The sequence below is a fragment of the Poecilia reticulata genome, chromosome 20, assembly GCF_904066995.2.
Source record: "Poecilia reticulata chromosome 20, P_reticulata-male-v2, whole genome shotgun sequence".
Lineage (NCBI taxonomy): Eukaryota > Metazoa > Chordata > Actinopteri > Cyprinodontiformes > Poeciliidae > Poecilia > Poecilia reticulata.
Genome location: NC_088849.1, coordinates 16,401,223 through 16,423,012, shown reverse-complemented (window position 1 = coordinate 16,423,012; position 21,790 = coordinate 16,401,223). Strand labels below are relative to the sequence as shown.

Genomic DNA, 21,790 nt, shown 5'->3' with positions numbered 1-21,790 from the left:
TAATCTAAAAAACAGATTTTCCCTGAAGATGCTCTCTAAAGTCTGAACAATCTATTCTTTTACTTTATTATTGCTAAACTAGCTTCAATGCTTTTCAGACTAGAATATTACCACTATAGACCTCTGCCAAAGAAATCTCAGCTCTGCACAAATCAGCATCAACCAGATCTTTGATAGGAGATGGGGAAGAAAGAAAACATTTTCCTCAGAAAGACTTTGAACTTGTGTGCATGACTTGGACGGCCTACACAGACTCCAAACAGCAGTGAATATTGTTCTTAAAAATGGTCTCCTTTACGCTATTCAAGAAAAACTGAAATCCTGTTTTTTAACTAGTTTATACAGAGCAAGAAATACTTAACATTTTAAATGATTCACCCAGAACCAACCGTTATTATGTGAGAGATGATTTGAGTAATTTATGTCAGCAGTTTTGCTCAGCAGTCTTGCAGTATGGCATTTTCACTTCCCACATAAAGAAAAACAAAAGATTAGAAACTAGAACTAAGCACTTAATTAGTTTTTTTTACATAATGCCAGACATTTGAAAGTGATTTCGAACATGGTGTTGCATAAGCAAATACAAATAAACCTCAGGCATTATATTAAAAACATATATAATTTTTCCCACACTTAGAAATGGATTTATATTAAGATTGCTAAATAACAGAACAAGCACCAATGATATTGTATGTCTATATTCATGTTCTAGCTAGCTGCTAAACCTGAACAGCCAGATAGCAGGGATGTGAACTTTCACAAATGTTACCATCAATTTAAATAAAGTAAGGAAATAAAATTTATCATGTCAACTCTGGCTTTTCTTAGAGAAAGACATTGCTAAATAATCAACAGCTACTGCAGTTAGCATAACTAACAGCCTGTCTGTGTATTTTTAAGATAATAATTAATCCATACAAAATTATCATCACTTCCAAGAAACACAAAGATGGAGGCTAAAAGTTCAAAGGACAACTAAAACAGTAATCCTGCTTGCTTTTGCTTAGGATACTTTGATTGTTCTAGTTAACTCAATGACGCTGCTCAGGTACCTGCCCCATTTTTTTATTTTTTGGGGGGGGGATTTGGATTTAAGATGGTTTTACTAGTAAATGTGTACCTAACTTCTCCAGGGTATCTTTTCACAGTGGGACAGTAATAGTAGTAATTCACCTCTTGGTGTGGTTTTTTTTTCTGGTTCCCATAAATTGCGTGTGAATAAAACTTTTACAAATCTGTTTTCCTGCCTCATGGGTCCATGAGCGGTTTTGCTTATAGTAGCCTGCAGTGTTGTGTTCAGGTCTCTCCAAAGTGGTTATCGCTTGAGTGAGTCACATCAAACACACAGGGAGCCAAAAGTGTCTGACTTTTACTGTAAGAATCGATGTAAAGGTTGAGCTTCAGAGTCAGTCAGATAGACAAAGTTAATTATATTTAGCTCTCTATAAAGTGGATTTAATTTTAATTGCTGAATTTTGCAATGCTGTTAATGTTTTCTGCATCACAGAAACCAGAAGGTCTTATAAATGGCACAGTATAAACTTAAGTAAGTTTTCTCCCCAGTTATTTGCACTACACCAATCCAGCATCTCCCTCTTCAAATGTTTGCATGAAATACTTAAGAAATCTCCACCTTGTTTTTTCTCCTACTAAACACCAAGATATCTCCATAGATGGCCATGCTGAGTAAGTAGACAGTCCACTGGCATGTAGAAAGTTTAAGTAACCCATGCAATCCCAAAAACATAGACACATTTTATATGTCTGTCTCGCCCTCTCTACATGCCTACAAGCTTCACCTCTGATGTAAAAACAGCATAAATACAAAACGGTCAAAACGGTCTCTAGATTGGTGGTCTCAACCCAAGACCCGACCCAAGAATGATGCCAGCGTTGGTATCATTATTGGATCAAATCAGTCCAAAGAATAAACTGCTTTTAGGTTGGACGGTTATTATGCACTCTAGTATATTCTTGTTTTACTGGGATCACCTCGTGTACAAATGAATTTGGCAAAAAAACAAACTACAGAAATGTAAAATTATAAGGTGGATTCGCTTTTTTATAGCAAAGAATTTATAAAGAAAACCAAGCAATCAAAAATAACGACTTCAGGGCCTGATTGGTTCTACCCACGAGACGGTGTGTGTACAACAGTGCACTGTGTAACTGTGGTGGAAACTTCACACAGCACTAGTGTGCTAGTGACACTATGTAGTTGCCTAAGAAAGTATTTTAATCTGAAAGTAAATCTGCATTTCTAATAAGAATATCACGACAGAAGTGTCTTCTTGTTTTTGTCATGGATACAGAACTAATATAACATTGTGGTTACATAAGTGCACACATCCTCATTTACATTCTGCCAAACCCACTGAAAGAAAACCCCTAACCCTAATGAACTAAGACAGAAACAAAAAGCTGAAACTGCATACTTCTTTTACCCTAAAGAGGAAGTCTCATCACTGACTCCATGTGTAAAATGATTGCAAATCTCTCACCACACACACTCTGCACACAATGACATTTTGCAGTAGTGGGGAGAAGAAACGTGAACAGTGCTTTATAACTTTGCCTCAGTATTCACTTAAAGATACACAAAAGTGCTTCTCAGTGGCATCAGAGAATCAAATGCAGAAAGGCTGAGTGAAGTGTTAAATCGCTCACTCCGTTTCCTAGATTTCTGATATTGTTCGGTGTTTCTCAACTAATTAAGTAGCAGTCACTTAGGTGTTAAAACACAAACATGATCAAATACATGTGTAAAACATACGTATTTGCATGTAGAACATCTATGCAGCTGACAGCTAAGCTTCCAGAACCAATACATTTAAGGAGGAAAATCAAGAGCTACTCACTGGACTGTTCTGGCAAGTCCCTTCACCATGATGTTGTATCTCATACTAGCGGTGAGAAAGTAGCTACGTTAGCAACAACCCAGATAATTCTAAGGAGTCTGCAGCTCACAAACACAGAGGCGGAGCTTTGTCATGGGAGATGAGAAATAAGACTCTTTTTTTTTTTTTTTTTTTACATGGTTAGCCAGCAAGGATACAAATGCTTCTAAATTAATTTCACACCTCATATACAACAATACTGTTTCAAAACAAATAGCACTGGCTTCCTCTTCTGCAGAAAAGACACAAGAGTTAAGAACTTATCATCTGCATGGCAAACCCCCAAAATTTAGTTTGACACTATCCGCTCAATTGTTTTATCAGCAACCCTACAATACCTAGTTTAGTCCAAAGCAAACGGTAAAGAATTTTATTATTTTTTTCGTTGGGTAACTCAACAGTTATCTTTTCATGTTCCCTCTTGTGACTTGTCTCCTTCACATACTTGGTTCTCTTTCAGTCTTGTGACCTTACATGATGTCTCTGATTTGCTCAACACAATAAGACCCTCATCTTGCCCTACTGACATAACACTATATAAAAAAAATAAAAAATAAAAACTTTTGAGTCCATTGTCTCTTTAATACATCACTTTCATCTGAGAAATGTATCCTTTTTAAAGCACCGTAGCACTTTAGTTGAACAATACCTTAGTCCAGATGCAACTTTACCTCAGAATTACAAGACAATTTCTGAATTCGAACTCAAGTCAAAATGCTAGGAAATGTGGTAGCAGATACAAGTCATGACTATTCTGAATAATCAGAAAATTTAAAAAAATTTCAATTAGGTTTACTTAAAAAGCAGTCTAAGGAAAACGCATTACTCAGAAACTCTAGTAACATGATGTCAGCAGACTCAGGGGAATACTCATTTTTGTTTTGATTAGAGCCTTTATCCTTGTTTGACACTGTTGATTTTAATTACGTGGTTAATAGGAGCAGAAGCTTCAGAGTTTGTGTCAATCAGCTAATGAAAGATTCCACTGAACTGAGGTGGAGTACCTCAGGGCTTTGTTCTGGGACCCATCTGTGGGTTCCATGTTACAATTCAGTAGTACCAGTTCTATATGGTATGCAAGATATTCTGGCATCAACATCAAAATCGGCCAATGGTAGACATGTTAACTTATCTGTATTAGTTCAACGAGTAAAACTGAGTCAATATTAACAAACAATGTTCTTTTTCATCTTGTTTGTGGTTCAAGAGGGGGAGGGGATTGGTGTGGTAATTGTTCAGTCATGTGACAGTGAAGGTGATGCAGCGCAGGATTGTGGGGTGCTTAACTTGAGCAGAGATGCAACGTACATGATGTGGTTGCTTTTACAAAGTGTAAATAGTGTTGGGAAATATATCTAACAACATTGGTAGTTATAGGTCCTAAAAGCAGTATTAAAAATTGGATATCGGCCCAAATCTTCATATTGGTGCATTCCTAATCTCTGATGATGATTTTCAGTTCTACTGTTCATTCAAAACATCTGGGTGCCATAAACCTCCTTAATTTGTTTTTTTATCTTAGATCAGGACTCAAGGCTGAGACACTAATTAGTGCAAAGGAATGATAAAACCACTTAGTCACATTAAATAAATTAGAATATGCATTCCAACAAAGCTTGTTTCTCACATTAGAAGTATAACCTTTAAGCAGAGATTAAACATACTTTTTATTTATTGTACAAAAAATTTTATTTTTAGTACAATTTTTGTACTAACAATATTTTTTATTGGTCTGATGTAATATTCTTAGATGTGTTTTCATTAGCTGTAATAGTATTAGCTGTAAAATAGTATTTGAAAAAGTTATTAATGTTTCTCACTTAGAAAACTGCCATGGCCTTTTAGATATCTGCGGGCAATTCAGAATGCTGCTTGTAACCAACTACCTGAGATATCCTCTTTACTCCTGATTAGGTATCAAACACTGCACTGATTACCTGTTTATGTTACAGTAGTCCCATCTTACATCTGACATTTTCTACCTCCTATTTCTGCCCACGTATTCATGACCCGCAGGCCAGAAGCTGTTAGTTGTTCACCACAGGGAGGACCAGAAGGGTTTGAGCTTATCATAGCAAACTGGAACAACTTGACTCTGTCTATACTACCTCTCTTCTTTTGATTCTACACACTTCGATAAATAGAAAGCGTTAAAATAGACATTATTATGGTGATGTGGTTTACTGTGTTTGCATTTCCATGCATTTTTAATTGTTGTTTTTTTTTTAAAGCACTTTGTGATTTTATATCTATGAAAGTGCTACAAGAATAAATCCGAGTTGACTTGGAGAAACAAGGTTTGCGTTTAACCCTTCAAAAAGCCATCATGCATGGGCAGTCATTAGAAAAGATGAAAAAAGTAGAATAAAAAAGAAAAAGAGGAAATGGAAGACAACTTTTGCAACAACTTAGACTGTGGAGACAACGTGATGAACAAAATCCCCATTTCGCTACGTGGAATCGATTCCGCGGCTAGAATTTAAACTGGGAAATTTTTGAGCCACATTTCTGGCTCTTATTGAAATGCAGTTAGCACTTTTCCTCTCAGCTTTAAAAAGGACAGACTTGGCCGCTACAGGCCACTGAGATCATCATCACTGTATGCTGTTGTCATGTTCAGTCATAAAAGGCAACAATTACAAAACGAGTGATTCAACAGGACATCTAATTACACAATGCCACCGCCATTGTCAGTACAAGTGTCTATAGCTGCTTAACTGCGAAACCTCAATTGTGCATAAAAACCGACAGCTGACAGGTGCAAGTTTTCCAAACAAGTTGCCCCGTGGCTATTTTTGGACTTCAAATATGAAAATAAAACGAGTGCCTTCAGGCATAAAAGATAATAAAAAGAACTAAAGGGAACTAGTTCAAATCCGTCACAAGTACGCCCTCCTAAAGGCAGCTGAGGACAACAAAAGCAAGCGTACACCACTCCTGATGTAGAGACAAATCACAGTTCTGCATTAATCCACTATTGCACTCAAACACATACTGTAGCGTGTGCTGCTTTGGGTGGCAGTCAGCACCATGGTAGTTCTACGGCAGTAACAACTGGGTTTAGTCACTGGCCATAACCCATGAAAGAAATTGATCAGAATCTGCTCCCGTCATCAGAATTTTCTGCTGTTTGTATTTGCAAGTCTGTGAATTTGCAAGTCATTAGCTGGAGGACTCAAGCTTTCCCCTACTAACTGAACAGTGTACTTATGGTAAGATAGTTAATGTATAATGGCACTTAATGCATAAACTTTGGAACTGTAGAACTGAGAAGTGTTACTTAACACTCTAGCTTTTTAAAATCGTTGCATTAGAAGCCTTACAAAGAAATCTTGCATTGCAGTGAAACATGTTCTGCCCTTGCATCTCAAATGTAAACATAAATACACTGAGGAACTTTGACTTTGATCAGAAAGCCCAAGACCAACAAATAAACATTACATGTTGCTCTAATAAGAAAAAGATTAATAGGCCTACTTCTAAGTACAGTGGAGGATCTGTAAAAGGGGTTTGTTATTCTTCCAAAACCTCTGCAAACCTTGTGAGTGCAGACAGTGGAGACTTTTAGAATACCAGGAGGTTTCAGATGATCTGCTGGGCAATCCGAAACAACTAAACATGGAATGTCACTAGATCCACACGGTCTAATTTTCATAGGAAATGCCCAGAAACAAATAAACCTTCTTCCATTTCTATCACACTCCCTAGACCTAAACTATGGAGAGTTAGTGGAGCAAGCTGAAGAGAAGAGAGCATGAGGGACAACCCAAAACTGTGTATGATTTAGAAAGAGAAGGTAGCACAAAATGGTGTATTCTATTTGTACACAGAAGTTGTTCTTCCATGTTCTTAGTCAGAAATATAAACAATGCTCCCTCATGAAGTGAAATTCTGACTCAGTTAGAATCCAGTATGGCTCGTCCACTTTTAAAACATAGAGTTTATAGAATGTATGTCTTAACAAAATATAAAAAAAAGTATGAACTATTTATTACTTCAGTTTGGGTGAGTGTGTTCATATTTTTAATTGAAAATAGAAACACAATCTTGTATTTTTCATAGTCACAAACACCACATATGGTTTTCCAGACTGAATTTCATGTTCTACGTGGATGGCACCACATTCCTAGATCTGAGCTCCGACCACTGAGACAAACCAAAAGAAGCAAAAGTAATTTTGTTCAAGTGTATCTTTTCTACATTTAATACATGTGTATACAATTTTCAGTGTGAGATTACGATACTGCAATAAAAGGTGTTTTATTTTTCTTCTTAGTGCATTTTATTATTTGGGTCCCACAGTGGTTCGGATCCTGCTTGCATTAGACATAATGCGGTGCAAATGGCTGAGCCTTATCTTAAGCTATGGGTAGATTATTCTACCCTACATTTTTACAATTGATAGCATGCCACCTGAGAGAAGGGATATACTGTCCCATAACAACAGAAACACATTGACAAATGCCACTAACTACACAGAGAGAATTTGTAGCTTGGTCCTTATGACGTGTTGATAAGGCTTGTGATGCTGTGCAATTTATTTAAAAGGTCATAAAAACACAAGTGGCAAAATCTTGCCAGAAACACACACTCACTTCATCCATTGTGTAGCTAAGGCATGACATTTAGTCCGTCTTAGATTAATAAATGCAGGAACAATGTTGCATGAAAAACACGGAGCTCCTAAAATACAAACTAGCTGCATTAGGCCTCCAGCTGATGGTTTCACATGGTAAATGTGACGTTACCTACTTTCAATTTCAGACATGTTTCATGTTTAAAGTAAAAACAATTCCTCAGCGATGATGCCTGCAACACCATTAGATCATTTCATCATAACAACGCCACTAAAGGTAATCAGTTTTGTTGAAGCTACGTTTCAGATCAGCCCAAACATGAAATTTGGGGAAATCACCTTGGCTTCTAGGAAAACTATGATACATACCATTTACTGGCTACTTGAGGTCATGATGATTATTCAATTGACTGTAAAATGTGCCAAAAACATGGTGGAAGGAGGTAAAAGGTGATGTGCTTTTTATTAACACCATTTCACCATATTATAGCATACATAAGTACATAAAATGTACTTTATCATTTTTTATATAGTTTACTTTGATACATAGACTAAAGAAAAATATCAGAATAAACTAGGGATGAATGGTAGATCGGCATAAGCATTGGTATCGGTATGTGGTATTCTTTTGGTCATGTGATAGTAATGTAGCACAGAATAGTGGGATGTTTAAATGAAGTAGATTAGCAATGTCAGAATTGTGGTTTTTAAATGGTGCTAAAATTATTGGAAAATACATAATCTAAATAATAATGCTTATCAGCAATAGCAGCTGTATTAATATTGGGCAAAAGTTTCATAATGGTGCATCCCTACAATAAACAAATAAACACGTTCTAAGATCAGTATTAGTGTATGCTTATTAATAATGCCAAGTGTGCAGAGTACTACTGTACTCTATTCTGCGTTTCATAAAGTAACATTGGGAGTAAGACTGCACAATATTTCACAACATTGTATTATCATCAGTGTGTAAGATATTCCAATAGCAAAGGACTGTTTGAGCACAATAATTGACAGGTAATATGTTATAAACTTTCATTTTACACATAAATTTCATATTTAGAGTTTCAGGGTAGCAGATACAGTGGATACAAATTACATACCATAATATATTCCAATACTATCGCCATTGTGACATTTTCGAATACTGAGCAACCCTATTTGGGAGCCGAATCAAGCAATATCAGCTGTTTAATTTGCAAGACTGCCTGCTCAGCCTTCAGTCCGCTACCTTATTAAAATGTTATTCATAGCTTGAGCTTCTTTAGTTATTCCCCCTGGTTATCTTTTTTTTTTCTTTTCTAAATTTGACTTTTTTGGCTGAATAACGTCGTATTAAAAATAATTTAAATTATGAAATTGTGTGTGATTTTTTATGTCAAATTTCACAGTCTCCTAGTCTATATATTTCATGTAAACATGCAATTCACTGACTGAAAGTTTTATCCCAAGCATCTGGGTCATATACGTTAAAGTTTAAATATTTCTACAAGCTAAATTGTACCAGAGGAAATGGGAAGACATTTATACACATCTACTGTGCATTAAATGTACATAAATATATACCTATTGATTAGAGTTACACAATATATCAGATCACTGTCATCATTACGGTATTAATGTGTGCATTATCTCAAATAACACAAAACCGGTTAGGTGCAATATTTAGTCAGATACTGAATCGCAAGTACCATGTATTTACTTTCTATGACAGTAATATATTTGGCCAGATGAATGGACTCTACATACACATTTTAGCAGTCGAGTTGTGTATGGTAAACGGTTGGATAGTTGTGATAATAAAAAGAAAAATGTGGGTGAATCACAGTGGACTTCATTACTGCAACACACAATTCCCCTTTATCAGAAAGGTAGCTTACTATTACAGTTTGTAAAAGCATCAAATCTCAACATCTCAAAAGATAATTCAAGAAAATTATCTTTTCTTGAATTAAAGATCATTTGGGCAATCTATGTAACCAATGTAGAGTCTCTTGCTATGGGTTGTGATATTAGATTAGTTCCCCAAGTATCCCCCTATACTTCATCACTCAAGTATGGTTCAAACAATAGCACAGAATAAAATATGAAGTGATTTATGGTTCAGAGGATTGCATGTGTTTTATGATTCCATTTGTCATCTATAATTATCATGGAAACTTGCTTTTTTCCATCTGATTAAGCTGAAACCGCCTTTCATGAAAAATATTTTGAAAATCTTTCAAACCTGCCTACCTTATGATAACGGTACAAACAAAAAGCCACTGTGCTTACTAATAGAGCATCTTCTTCATTTTCAATCTCAGTCAATGAACATAACTATGCTGAAACAAGACAGATTCAATGTATAACCAGGATTTGTTGCACTCAAATGTTTGCCTTTTATGTTAAGTTAAGCTTTTCAGTGTGGAGCCACCCAACTTGGTTATCTGTGAAAATTCAGCGAACACTAACATCTCGTTTTAGAGTCGAAATTAATGTTAACTCCTTTGCGGACTGTATATTGGACCAAGCTGGCTATGCGACAAAGCAGAAAGGTTGGCTTTCTCTGTTTTTGCCTCGGTTACCTTTTTAGCTGTTAGCCTATGTGGGCTTTACCGTTAAACAGAGGGGGAGCAGGAGAGGAGTGCGGCTGCAGCAGAAGGCAGCCTGGCACATTCCCTATTCAGTCATGCCACGTCTTACCTGACTGCTGATGGCCACCTCTTCTTATCTCCTTTTAAATATATTGTATTAATGCAGGCGTCTCGAAAAAGATGCTCGCAACGGATGTCCACAGTCCTCGCAAGCCAGCGGCCAAATATTTTCTTTCCCAATTCGAGAAGCTAGCCTAGCTGACTAGACGCAGCGCCCCGTTGGAAAAGCATTTCTGCATCAGACCGTGTCAGAGCTCAGCGGCTAGGCTAGCTAACTAGCTGAAACCGCTACACAGCAGTTGGGAACCCACTCACCTCCCTGCTGCTCCTCTGTGATTGGCTGCGGGAGGACAGACTGGGTTCTGAATGGACGAGCTCGCTGCCAATCAATGCTACTGCAGCTGTTTAATGTTCTACATTCCCATAGAACTTCCTCCTGAATTTTGCCTTCCAAGGGTAAAACAACCATACCAGCATAAGATCATTCTCTATCAACTTCATAAGGACTGAACATTATTTTTTTATGTAGTGTTTTCTACCTAATTATTTTTTTTCTATTTTATTTACTGCTTCAATAAAATAAGCATTCAATGTTTAAAAATCATTGAATCACGACAATGACAATATTTTACAAAAGGCTAAAGAGGATTTATCACCAAATGAACACAGAAATTATTCACCAGAGCAAAACCAAAATTCTTCAGTGTTCATGTAAGTTCTCAAAGCTACATCATATGTAAAACATTTGGAGAAAACTGAAGAGAAGATGGAATAAGAAAAGAAAAAGACTATTGATCAGAGACACAACACAAAGTCTTTAGCTAGGCATGCATGATACATGTAAGACTCTTACGTGTTGCATATCTACAATCATTTCCAGAATCTTTTTTTTTTTTATTTTTTTTTTTTTTTTTTAGTTGTGGCCAGCGAGTACTTCCAACTTCACAATGTTTGGTGCTCCTTTGCAGAAGGTTTGGACACAACTGTTCTAGCTGGATTGTGAGAAGAAGAAATGTCAGAAAATTATTTCTCTGTATGCTCCAAACTTGTGAAATGTCATAGCAAAGGTGTAAATACTGCTTCTCTGCCAAGAACTCTCTACAGAGAAAGCAGAAAGCAGAACTCTCAACAATTGTGCCACCAGCAATTTCACAAAACACATTCATTTCTTAATAATGTTTTTGTTTTTGCTTTTACAGATCTTAACCACGGGTGCCAGTAATTGCACAGGGTGATGAATTTCAAGGTATCCATGTTTCATAAAAATGCTCAGTCATCTGTATCGCTCACTACAAATTCCCATAATAATAGAAATATGCATACAGATCATCAGATTCCATTCAGCCATAATGCATCTTATAAATGTGTCTGTGGTTAAGAGAGTTGCAGAGTAATTTGGAAGGTTGTGCAGCTCGCTGCAGGATGCAATCTGTTTCCTGCTCTAACAGATGGGCCTCCTCTATGTGTCTTCTTCGTTCTGCACCCCAAAGCCAATCTCAAAACTACTCAACGTGAATTGTCAAGCAGGGTTCTCAGTTTTGTTGGGCTTAATAAGCTGTGGGTCATGATAGAATTTATTGCAAAAAAAGCAAGTAAATAAGTGCCGGTTATTCCAGTTTTAATTGTAAACAAACAAGATTTACACATATTTTTTATTTTTTATTTACAATGACAGCGATTCTTTGCAGATGCGTCCAACATTAAACTGAGTCTCACTTATAACAGCCACCCTTGTCATACAGAGTGCATACATCACAACGTGACTGCTTCTGCTGAATGAATAAAAAGAGGAAGTGTGATGTTATTTGTACAATTGTTGTGATCAAAATGCTATCTCTTCCTGACATAAAGGAAATGGAAGTAACACTAACAAGCTTTATCCTTCGGCATGAGAACAATTTAGGTAGGGGCACTTCCAAAAGCTGAGATATTTGTTGGGTACACAAAAACTTAAGCCATTTATAGAGGATTTCAGGAATTTTATTATACTGCTGTGTAGAATTGGATGATCAAAAGCGATAAATAAAAATGCTATACAAATATTAAATTGAGTTATAAAACATATCATGCATGTAAGACTGTCAAGCCAAGTAAATACACGCGGCTAGCCTCGGTGGCACCACTGATTTCAGCTTTCTTCTTTCACTCCTGGCTGCCAGAAACATTAAGTAGGTCATGAGTGCCACCTGCTGGGCTGTTGGTGAAGCACGTCGGTTCTGAATCAGCAATGTGTCCTCGTTCATGGCAAGCACTTTTTTCATCACCATTGTGTCTCTATTTCGTTCCTTGGAAGTTCCTTTTGACCCTTAAGGCGGCATCTTAGAGACTGTTTATCTCTGCTTGGTTTCCTGAAAAGACTAAAAAAAAAAAAAAAGAGGAGGCGTACCCAGTGAGCTGCTGACTTAACTGATACAGAAAAAGAAACAGCAGATGGACCGGCATTGTTTAACGGGGACTTTAATTCAATTCAGTGCACTTGCCTCTGGGCATTAGTTTGACATACATCTGAGAGTAAACAGAAGCCACAGTCAGAGAGAAAATCACGTTTGTCAAATATAAACTAGCTAATGGGGTCGGAGATGTAGCTTGAACAGAATAAATTGCTCAAGCCATTTATTCTACTTTGGGTTTTTCACTCCTAATTTTGAATTTGCCTTATTGAATCTAATATGATTCTGAAAAATATTTATGCAAACCAAATTTATATAGTTTCTCTGTTGTTTTGAAAAGTGTTGAATTTGGATTGTATGGAAGTACACAAAAAAATTTGTGTATTCACATTTTGAAGTAAAACATAATTATTTTTGCTGCTTTTTAGGCCCTTGCAGCCCATGATTTAAAATTCACTTTTTTTGTAGAATAATTTTGCACAAATGTTATGCAAATATAAAAAAAATTATAGAGAATTTAGTTTTGGAGTAAATGGATTTTTGAAATGGAAAGTTTGTAAGAACCATCTATTCCTTTGTTAGTTTGGCTTTTAAAACGCTTAGCAAAATGGCTACGGTTTTAAATTATCACTTTGTTTACTCAAAAACCCAAAACAGAAAATATATGACATGTTTTTAGCACACATTGCTCTTGCTTGTTAACTTTACTTTCAAAACAAATTTAGCTCAATAATAGGAGCGATAGTCATGATTGAGAATATTTTTGAAACAGCTAAATATGTCTTTATGGGGAATGAGGGATAAACTCTACTCTTTTGAGAGACAGCTGACCAGCAGTGCACAGCAACACATTGGGTATGGGGTAGTAGTGCTCTGTTCAGCTCACTTTGACACTTCCTTTGGCTTCTCAGTTAGTTTAAAACTTAGAAAAGCTGTGATTGTGAATTGTAGTTGTTTTGAAACCAACTATTAGGACCATGGTACTTTTACACCTGTAAACAGCCTATGCATAAATCATTGTGTTTTAGTCTCTAACAACAAATCAGGTCTTTCAGTGAAGCATTTTCTTTTTGTCTTTTTTTATTCCTTGTTACAATATGAATGGTTCCAGGGCTGACATTTACAGTTTTGGCAGTGTGACGACAGAAGCTTATATCAACACCTTGTGGCGTCGTAATTCACTCGTGCCTCTTTTTGCTGACATTTTAGTCTGTGGCACAATTTGACATTAAAGCACCACTATACGAAAGGGGAAATGGTCACAATATTACAATTGTCTTTTATTTCACACGTAAATATTAAGACTTTAGTTACACAAACTGGCACTCTGTTCACAGCACAACAATACAAAAATCATCAGATGAAGATTCAGACATTCTTTTGATTGCACAACCAAGCGACACTGTAAACGGATAGACTGACAGATTCATTTGATAGGCGAGTCTAGGATTTCTTGGTAATCCTGTCGAATGGCCCTGCTCACTCTGTACAGCTTGACCCCGGTCAAAGTGAACACGCTGACCATGATGACAAGGCCTCCAATCACATCGTACACTGAGGGGATCATCCTCAGCACGATCAGCTGCAAAATCATTGAAACCACGATCTCTAGGTGCTGCACGGTGCTAACTAAGGCTGGATGGAACTTGTTTAGAGCATAGTAGACTCCAAGGAATGCTACCGTGGAGCAGGTGCAGATCCCAATTAAATAGCCCCAGGTCTCCCCATCCAGGGGAATAATAGGCTCCTGCATTATGAACATGGTGGAGGCGCCCCAGACAGTGCCTGTCCAGCCGAAGGTAAAGAGTGCTGTCCACATGCTGACGCGCTCTTTGATGGCTCGGTAGACAATCATGGAGAGGGCGGCGGTCAAGCCTGCCATAACTGTCATTGTATAGCCAAATGCCTCCTTCCAAAACCCCAGCCTGGACTTCTCCTCATCTGCTACATTCGGCACCATGACCAGACACAGGCCGAACACACTTCCCACCACCGTGACCACGTCGGTGTAGCTCAGCCTCTCATCCAGCAGCAGGAAAGCCAGTATGGCACTGAAGACAGTGGTGGATGCTCGCCACATGATGGTACCGTTGCTGGGGGGTACAATGGCAAAGGACGTGTAGGCGCAAGTGATAGAAATGACATTGCACACACCATAGAAGAAGAGACGGAGCCGGTAACCCTTGGGGCCGAAGGGTGCCTCGTGGTAGTAGAGGACCACCAGGATTGACAACACTTGGATCACAGAGCGGATGAAGAGCAGCTCGAGAGAGGGAACCTTAGAGCGATCTGCCGCCAATCGGGTGATTAGCGCCACACATCCGTGAGCTGCTGCTGCCCCAAACAAGGCCATCCAGGTCACTCTGGAGGCCAACACATTAGCCTCGCCAAAGCTGGCCAGCTGACCCTCGACCCCCTTGTCTCTTTGCACACTTGGCTGCTTAGGCTGAGTCTCCATGGTTCCAAAGAAAGTCCTGCTGCCTTTGGCATCAGACACCAGTCTCTTTCCAACGTTTGCCTCTGCAAAAGAACCAAAATCCTCAAAGGAGGGTGCATCGTCGTACCCTTCGTCACCAGGCTGGGGGAAGTGGGTGGCATATTTTACTGTGACTGTGTTTGGGTGAATTTTGACCCGCTTCTTTGATCCAAACTGCAGGGAGGCTGAAGCTGCATCCATGATGTGTGAGGTATTTAAATAGTGTTATCTGAAAAACAGTGAAGTAAAAATGATTATCTAAATTACACAGACACATTTAGGCTCTGGCATAAATATTTTTTTTCACATTTTCTCAAATTATAACCATTAACTTCAGCATTATATTGTGGTTCTACTCAGTACACCAACAGAAAGTGATGAATAAAGGAGGAGTACAAAGAAAATGATACATAGTTTTGAATAATTTTTTACAGTAAAAATATGAAAAGTGTGGAATATATTTGTATTTACATATCCTCGCAGAATCAACACTTTGTGGAGCCAACTTTCACTCTAATCACAGCAGGAGGTCTTTGGGGGGTATACATCTACCAGATTTGCAGAAAGTTGTGTCCATTCTTCTTTGAACGTTGAGTCAGATTGGGTAGAGCACATGCAAACATCCATTTTGAACTCTTGTCCCAGATTCTGATCTGTGATTAGATCCATACTTTCACTGGACTGGTCTAACCCATGAACATGCTTTGATATAAACCATTTCATTGTGACTCTGGCTTTAAGTTTGGGGTTGCTGTCTTCCTGAAAGGTGAATCTTCACCCCTGTCCTGAGTGTTTTCTAGTCTTCATTCTAGGATGGCCCTGTATTTACCTCCATTCATCAACTCTGACCCCCATTAAAGTCCACACTGCAAAAACTAAAATCTTAGTAAGATTAAATATCTTAAATTAAGGAGATTTTTCTTGTTTTCTTTCTGACAAGATAATTTTTCTCACCAAGAGGGATTTATGTTAGAATATTTTTCTTATTTTAAGTGTTTTTGTACTTAATTATCTCAGTAAGATATAAAAGCTTAATATTAAGAAAATATTACTTATTATGAGTAAATATGTGCTAGAATCTAGAATATCAATATTTACCTATCAAACTTCAAGTCTAGAACTTATATTATATAAGTAAAAATTTCTTATTTCAAGCACAGAAAGCGAAATCACATACTTAATGAAATGTATTCAGATAATTAAAACAGACTATGTCCAAATGGAATCCTTTGTGTTATTGTCAATGAAAAAAAAAAAAAAAACATGAACTTATATTCTTGTATAAGTTGGCAGAGTGTACTGGAGATTATAATTGAATATTTAAACGGTTGACATTTAACACAACAATTTCAGAGACAATATCAGTTTATATATCAAGATAATTCTTGGCATGTTTCCATCTGCTATGGACCTTAATCTGATCTTCTTGATGCAAGATGTGGGACCTCTTACTGACATGTCATGAAATTTCTATTGATGTGTGATTTGAAATGGCTGGTATTCCACACAATGAGATTAGAATCAACAATATTGATTAGCTCAATGTCATGATAAATATTTTAACTTTGGTTTATATTTCAAATTCTTACTTTATCAGTTACTAATATTAGTTTGAACAATATTTTATTCATCATGTTTGTAACCCCTTTTATGACATCATACAATCCAAATGGGAAAGCGCCCAAAATGTCAGTGAGATAGTATTAATGTTCGATACAACAGATTTTCTTTCCGATCCAATACCGAGTAAAATTTAAGCTGGTATTGGCAATACAGATCCCATACTTTGTGCAAAGACAGTTAGTTTGTTTCTTAATTAAATAAAAAATAAATGTAATCCATATCTTGGCTTCATAAAAAGAACACAATGTACTCTGATGCACTCATTTTAAACTCAGAAGTATATTGAGACAACAATCTTGTTTACTATAAGCTATTTTAACTCAGCAGAAATATACAAAACATGTGAAAATGGAGTTGCAAACTAAAAAAAAGAAAATTAGTAAAGTAATAACCCTACTAAATAGACTGCTCAAAAAAATAAAGGGAACACTTAAGTGTTCACTTAAGTGTTTAAGTGTTCCCTTTATTTTTTTTTAGCAGTGTGCATCATTGTTTAATTATTAAAACTACTATAAAATGGCAGCTGAAATAGCTCCATGTCACTTATTTTATAATCTGTCAACATGTCCATTTCTGAGTGAGTGAGCGTCAGCAGCACGCTGCGCTTGGGCATTACGTCCTTACACATTACATTCTTACCAGGCGGAAGAAAAAGTAGTTCCCATTAACAACGTTTCATTTAGGCAAGATCTCAATAATTTGTTACTTTCTAACTTGCTCTTGTTAATCTACATTATCTCAAATTACTAAAGTGTTGAAAGTATTGATCCTTGGATCTGACAATAGATTTTAAAGAATTAAGTTCTGGTATCGAAAGAATCGATATTTCAGTATCAATCCGCACATCACTAACGGCAACGCCAGAGATCATTTAACTGCCCTGATTAACGGTTAATTCAGTTGTAACAGCCTAACTAAGCTGTTATCTACTGTACTTTTATAAGATTTTCTTTTGGCAAATTTTCTAATCTCGGTTGGACATGGATGAAGATGGAGGACTTTTTACGTGTATAGACCCTACAGCTGCTGTACTGAGAGGTAAGTTTAAAGTTGTCTGTCTTTCTAAGATAAGCTAACTGAAGCTAGTTAGCATGTCGTGAAATGCCAATTTTCATCCGCGGTTAAAGAGCCGCTCTTATAATATGAGCTTTGAACAGTTATTAACCACAATAGCTGTGGCTTAAAAATAATATCGACACGGGTTCATGGTAGCTTCCGTTTTTTAACATAGCTAAGGTGGCTTCTCATTCGGGAAATGGTTAAAGGGCATTTCCGCCTAGTATTTCACTAACTTTGAGGGTGTTTTATGTGCTGTAATTTAAAAACTTAAATGCAATGAGTTTACAAGGTTAGATATTCCACACTGTTACCAGGATATTTTAAACACTATTTTTAATTAGTGAATTTAAGTAGTCCTTGTTTGATTTAATTAAAATAACTTTCTTGCCATCTTGAATTCATGTAATATTGTAATTGAGCACATGAACTAAAATAAGACTTGTTTTATTTTTTAGTAAACCAAACTGTTGCCATGGTGAAGCCTATGCCAGACACGTCTCCAATCATGTATTGCACCATCTACAAGAAACTTTGGGAAATGCAAGTGACAGCGTCCTTCACATTCTCAAGGTAAGAAATTTATGATACTGATTTATCATTACACTGATTAGTCCCTAAAACGTGGTTTGTTTTGTGATTGTTTTTCTGTCTGTGCTCCATTTAGCAGATGACCCAACAACTTCAAACAAGACCACTTTTCAGCTCTGTGGTGATCATGAAACCAACTTTCTACTGGCCATTGGAACCATGCCTGCCCTGATCTTCTGAAAGGAGGACATCACAACTACTACACCTTTCAGCATCCGTGTCTGTGGCCACTCCTCTCTGTGCTGCTGACAGATGTCTTGAGAACAGCGTCTGTAACTGAGGCAAGACTTCCACATATAAAAGGCTATGGCTTATTGGAAGAAGTTCATTGCGGAGGAAGCTCCTATTGTTGACATCTCAAGATTTTTTTTTGCTTTGGACAATTTGGTTTGCTTGACTCTTAGGGCATCTTATGAGTGCGGCAGATGTGTCAGATCTTCATTGTTCTGTCATTTTACAGGATTGTTTCAGAATCAGATGCCCATCCAGACTTTATTCTGACCAGTAGACATGTTTTATTGTGCTTATGTGAAACTTAAACGTAATAAATATGTTAAAAGTAATTGAACTCATGTCTTCATTTCAGCAAGCCAATAACATCTCTTGTTCCAGTATTCACAGGATCAATTTTTGGATTTTTGTCTTAGCATAAGAACCTTGAGTAAAGCTATGATAAAATATATTTTAATCCAATGCAACAATAAAAATAAACTAGATTTAGGTATATCACTGCAAAAAGTCCCCTTTCAAAAACAAGAAAAAGAAGTACAAAAATAGGGTATAATTTTCTTAAAATAAGAAAAATTATCTGCCAACAGAACAAGAAAATTTATCTCGTCAAGATTTTCTAAAACAAGAAAAAATATCTAACCAAGATAAACCTACAATATCTTAAAATTAGTGTATTTTTACTTAAAACAATTTTACTAATACAAATAGAATATATGAGATTTATTTTCTTAATACATAGAACATTTTTCTTCAAATAAGAAAATTTTACGCTATTTCAAGAAATTCAGTGTCGAGTAACATTTTCTTTACTTGAGATAATTTTTCTTAAAATAAGATAATATATCTTACTCGTATAAGTAAAATTGGCTTGTTTTAAGTAAAAATACACTAATTTTAAGATATTGTAGGTTTATCTTGGTTAGATATTTTTTCTTGTTTTAGAAAATCTTGACAAGATAAATTTTCTTGTTCTGTTGGCAGATAATTTTTCTTATTTTAAGAAAATTGTACCTTATTTTTGTACTTTTTTTTCTTGTTTTTGAAAGGGGACTTTTTGCAGTGCATAAGTAACAAAAATATTACTTTAGCAAAAATGGTGCCATTATCATATTTTGTTGTAGCCGTGGTGCATTTTGAGGAATGAGCAATGCTAGTTTTCAGTAATACATAGTATTTAATTTTGGTCAGTACAACCAGATAACATTTTTTCACATTTGCTGTGTCCCCTTACATAGCTTCAGGAAAACTACAAATAGGGCTTTTCTTTTTGCCACTCTTCCATAAAGGACAAATTGGTGTAGTGAGGATTTAATAGTTACCCTGTCAACAGACTTCCTCACCTGAGCAATGGATTTCTGCTACTCCTCCACATATATAATTTAGGCTTGTGATTCTGCTATACTCTTAATTTTTTTCTATGATGAATTGAACTGTGTTTCAAGAGATGTTTAAAGCTTTCATCTTTCCCACACTTTTGTCTCTGATCTGTCTGCTGTAATCTTTGGTCTTGATCCTTTTCTACTCACAACTGCTCTTGATATAAACACGATTTATAACAAGGCTATCTCATCCACACTTGAACTCACCAGGTTATAAATCACTAACCTGGTCACTTATATTGGCAAATGTTTACACTGAATTTCTATGTAGAGGTAGCAGAGCAAATAGGGATGAACGCAGACTCAAGTCACATTTTTCCCATTTTTGATTGTGTTTTCATTGACAAGCATGTATTATTTTCATTCCAAGTCACATCTATGTACTACTTTGTGCTGGTCTATCACATTAAATCTCAATAAGAGAGACATTTGTGCTCATAGAAGCCAAACAGCAAACACTCTGAGGCTGATGCAGTCTGATGGGAATGAGATTACATAACAAGGAATCCACAGAGGGGGTTGATGCATAAATGTGGGCCATGTACGAGATGAATGGAGAGGCACACCATCATTAAGCTACATCTGAATACGCTGTGTAGAATGGAAACAGGAATAGTCGTCTGGAAAATTAGTTTGATTCTTTACTCATCACATTTTGCATCTTGGGGTCAGATGAGTCTGTGATTTATATTTTAAATTACATTTATTTGACATATATTCATATTTTTATTTCCCCGCCCATATTTTGCAGTCAGTCCAGCACTAATTTTAGAATCACATTAAAAAAACAGCATGAGTCCAAACCACAAGGGGGCAGAAAGATACTTCTGACTGGTTGGTCCTCTTTCATTAAGATTCAAATTAAAATACAAATTGATGAAAAACGGAAGTTGGAGAAATGAGAAGATAAAAAGGCATCTAAATTAAGGCGTATATACGAAACGCTGCAATTTGTGTGTGTTTTTTTTTTTAAATTGCCCATGAATTTAAAGCAGCCAAAATCGTTTCTCCTCACGAACTGCAGGATAAAAATACGAGCAATTCTTCTAATTAACGAGCACCATATCAATAATGATATAATTTTAAGGGATCGCTAATCCATATCTTTTCTGACAGTCGTTTGCATCAAAACCCCCCTTTTTTTTTGAGTAAGAAAATGTTATTTAAAAACAAACAAAAAAACATCTTACCTGGTGTTTTTTAATGAATTCCTAATGATGCTGGATGAAGCAGAGGTCTGTGTCATAAAAGCAGATTTGGTCGGAATTCCTCATCCTTGCACTTGCCCATCTGCAGCTCCCATTCCCCCATGTTCCCTCCCCCTGGAGCGGAGCTTCTCTTCAAGACGTCTACAAGACTACTTGTTTTTTCTTCTTCCTCTCCAAACTGTTTAACCAACTCTGCCTTTGCTTCTGCCGCCGATGAATATGAAGCTGCTGTTGCTGGCGAGGCGGGTGATGATGATGATGATGATGATGATGATGATGATGATGATGATGATGGAGGGGGGAGGAAGCAAAGGTGGCTGTCACAGCCAGCGGTTTCTTCTTTTCAGTCTAAATCCCACCCTTCCGCCCCCCCAGCTACATTTGCTCTCATTCGTCTTTCTCCAATAGTGGCAAAATAGGAAGAGGATGCACGTCGGCCGGCCGCAATCATCATCATCATCATAATAATATAGCCCGGAAAAAAAAAAGCACATTCATTTACTTCCTTCTTTAAGATGTTTGTTTCAACAAAAAAAAAGGGTGTTCTTGTTACATTTCTGATATGAGTGCAGATCTACTTCCTCTTTAAAACCATCTTTTGTAGTTGAATTTGGATATTCCTTTCATGAAGTTATAATCCGATTATTAATGCTCCTGAGAACCCTAATTTGCTGTTCTGTTTTTGTGTGCAACACTCATTTATTTTTGCTCCAGTCACTTAACC

The 21,790-nt window shown here is 36.7% G+C and overlaps 2 protein-coding genes and 1 long non-coding RNA gene across 4 annotated transcripts in view; 1 reads left to right on the top strand and 2 right to left on the bottom strand.

Annotated features, from left to right (window-relative positions):
- nck1b (NCK adaptor protein 1b) overlaps nt 1–10,409 on the bottom strand; it is a 38,628-nt gene extending 28,219 nt beyond the window's left edge. Inside the window, exon 1 of one of the 2 annotated variants that reach the window (XM_008396175.3) lies at nt 10,162–10,409. The gene's annotated coding sequence lies outside the window, so the exon portion shown is untranslated. Of the gene's footprint in view, nt 1–2,858; nt 2,890–10,161 lie in introns of those variants that run through there. The other variant, XM_008396176.3, reaches the window with a different exon arrangement.
- A 3,352-nt stretch (nt 10,410–13,761) lies between these two features.
- On the bottom strand, nt 13,762–21,281 carry slc35g2b (solute carrier family 35 member G2b). The gene is made up of 2 exons (XM_008396180.3): nt 21,049–21,281; nt 13,762–15,207 (listed from the first exon to the last, which is right to left on the bottom strand). The coding sequence occupies exon 2, from the start codon at nt 15,177–15,179 to the stop codon at nt 13,929–13,931; it is 1,251 nt and encodes a 416-aa protein (XP_008394402.1). The 5' UTR covers nt 15,180–15,207; nt 21,049–21,281; the 3' UTR covers nt 13,762–13,928.
- LOC103456552 (uncharacterized) lies at nt 17,329–18,454 on the top strand. The gene is made up of 3 exons (XR_532274.3): nt 17,329–17,639; nt 18,116–18,230; nt 18,325–18,454. It is a non-coding gene; the product is annotated as an uncharacterized LOC103456552 (long non-coding RNA).
- Nucleotides 21,282–21,790: the final 509 nt, after the last annotated feature.

What these genes read in the sequence shown, in the direction of transcription:
- slc35g2b (XM_008396180.3), bottom strand. Translation starts at nt 15,179, where the DNA reads ATGGATGCAGCTTCAGCCTCCCTGCAGTTTGGATCAAAGAAGCGGGTC.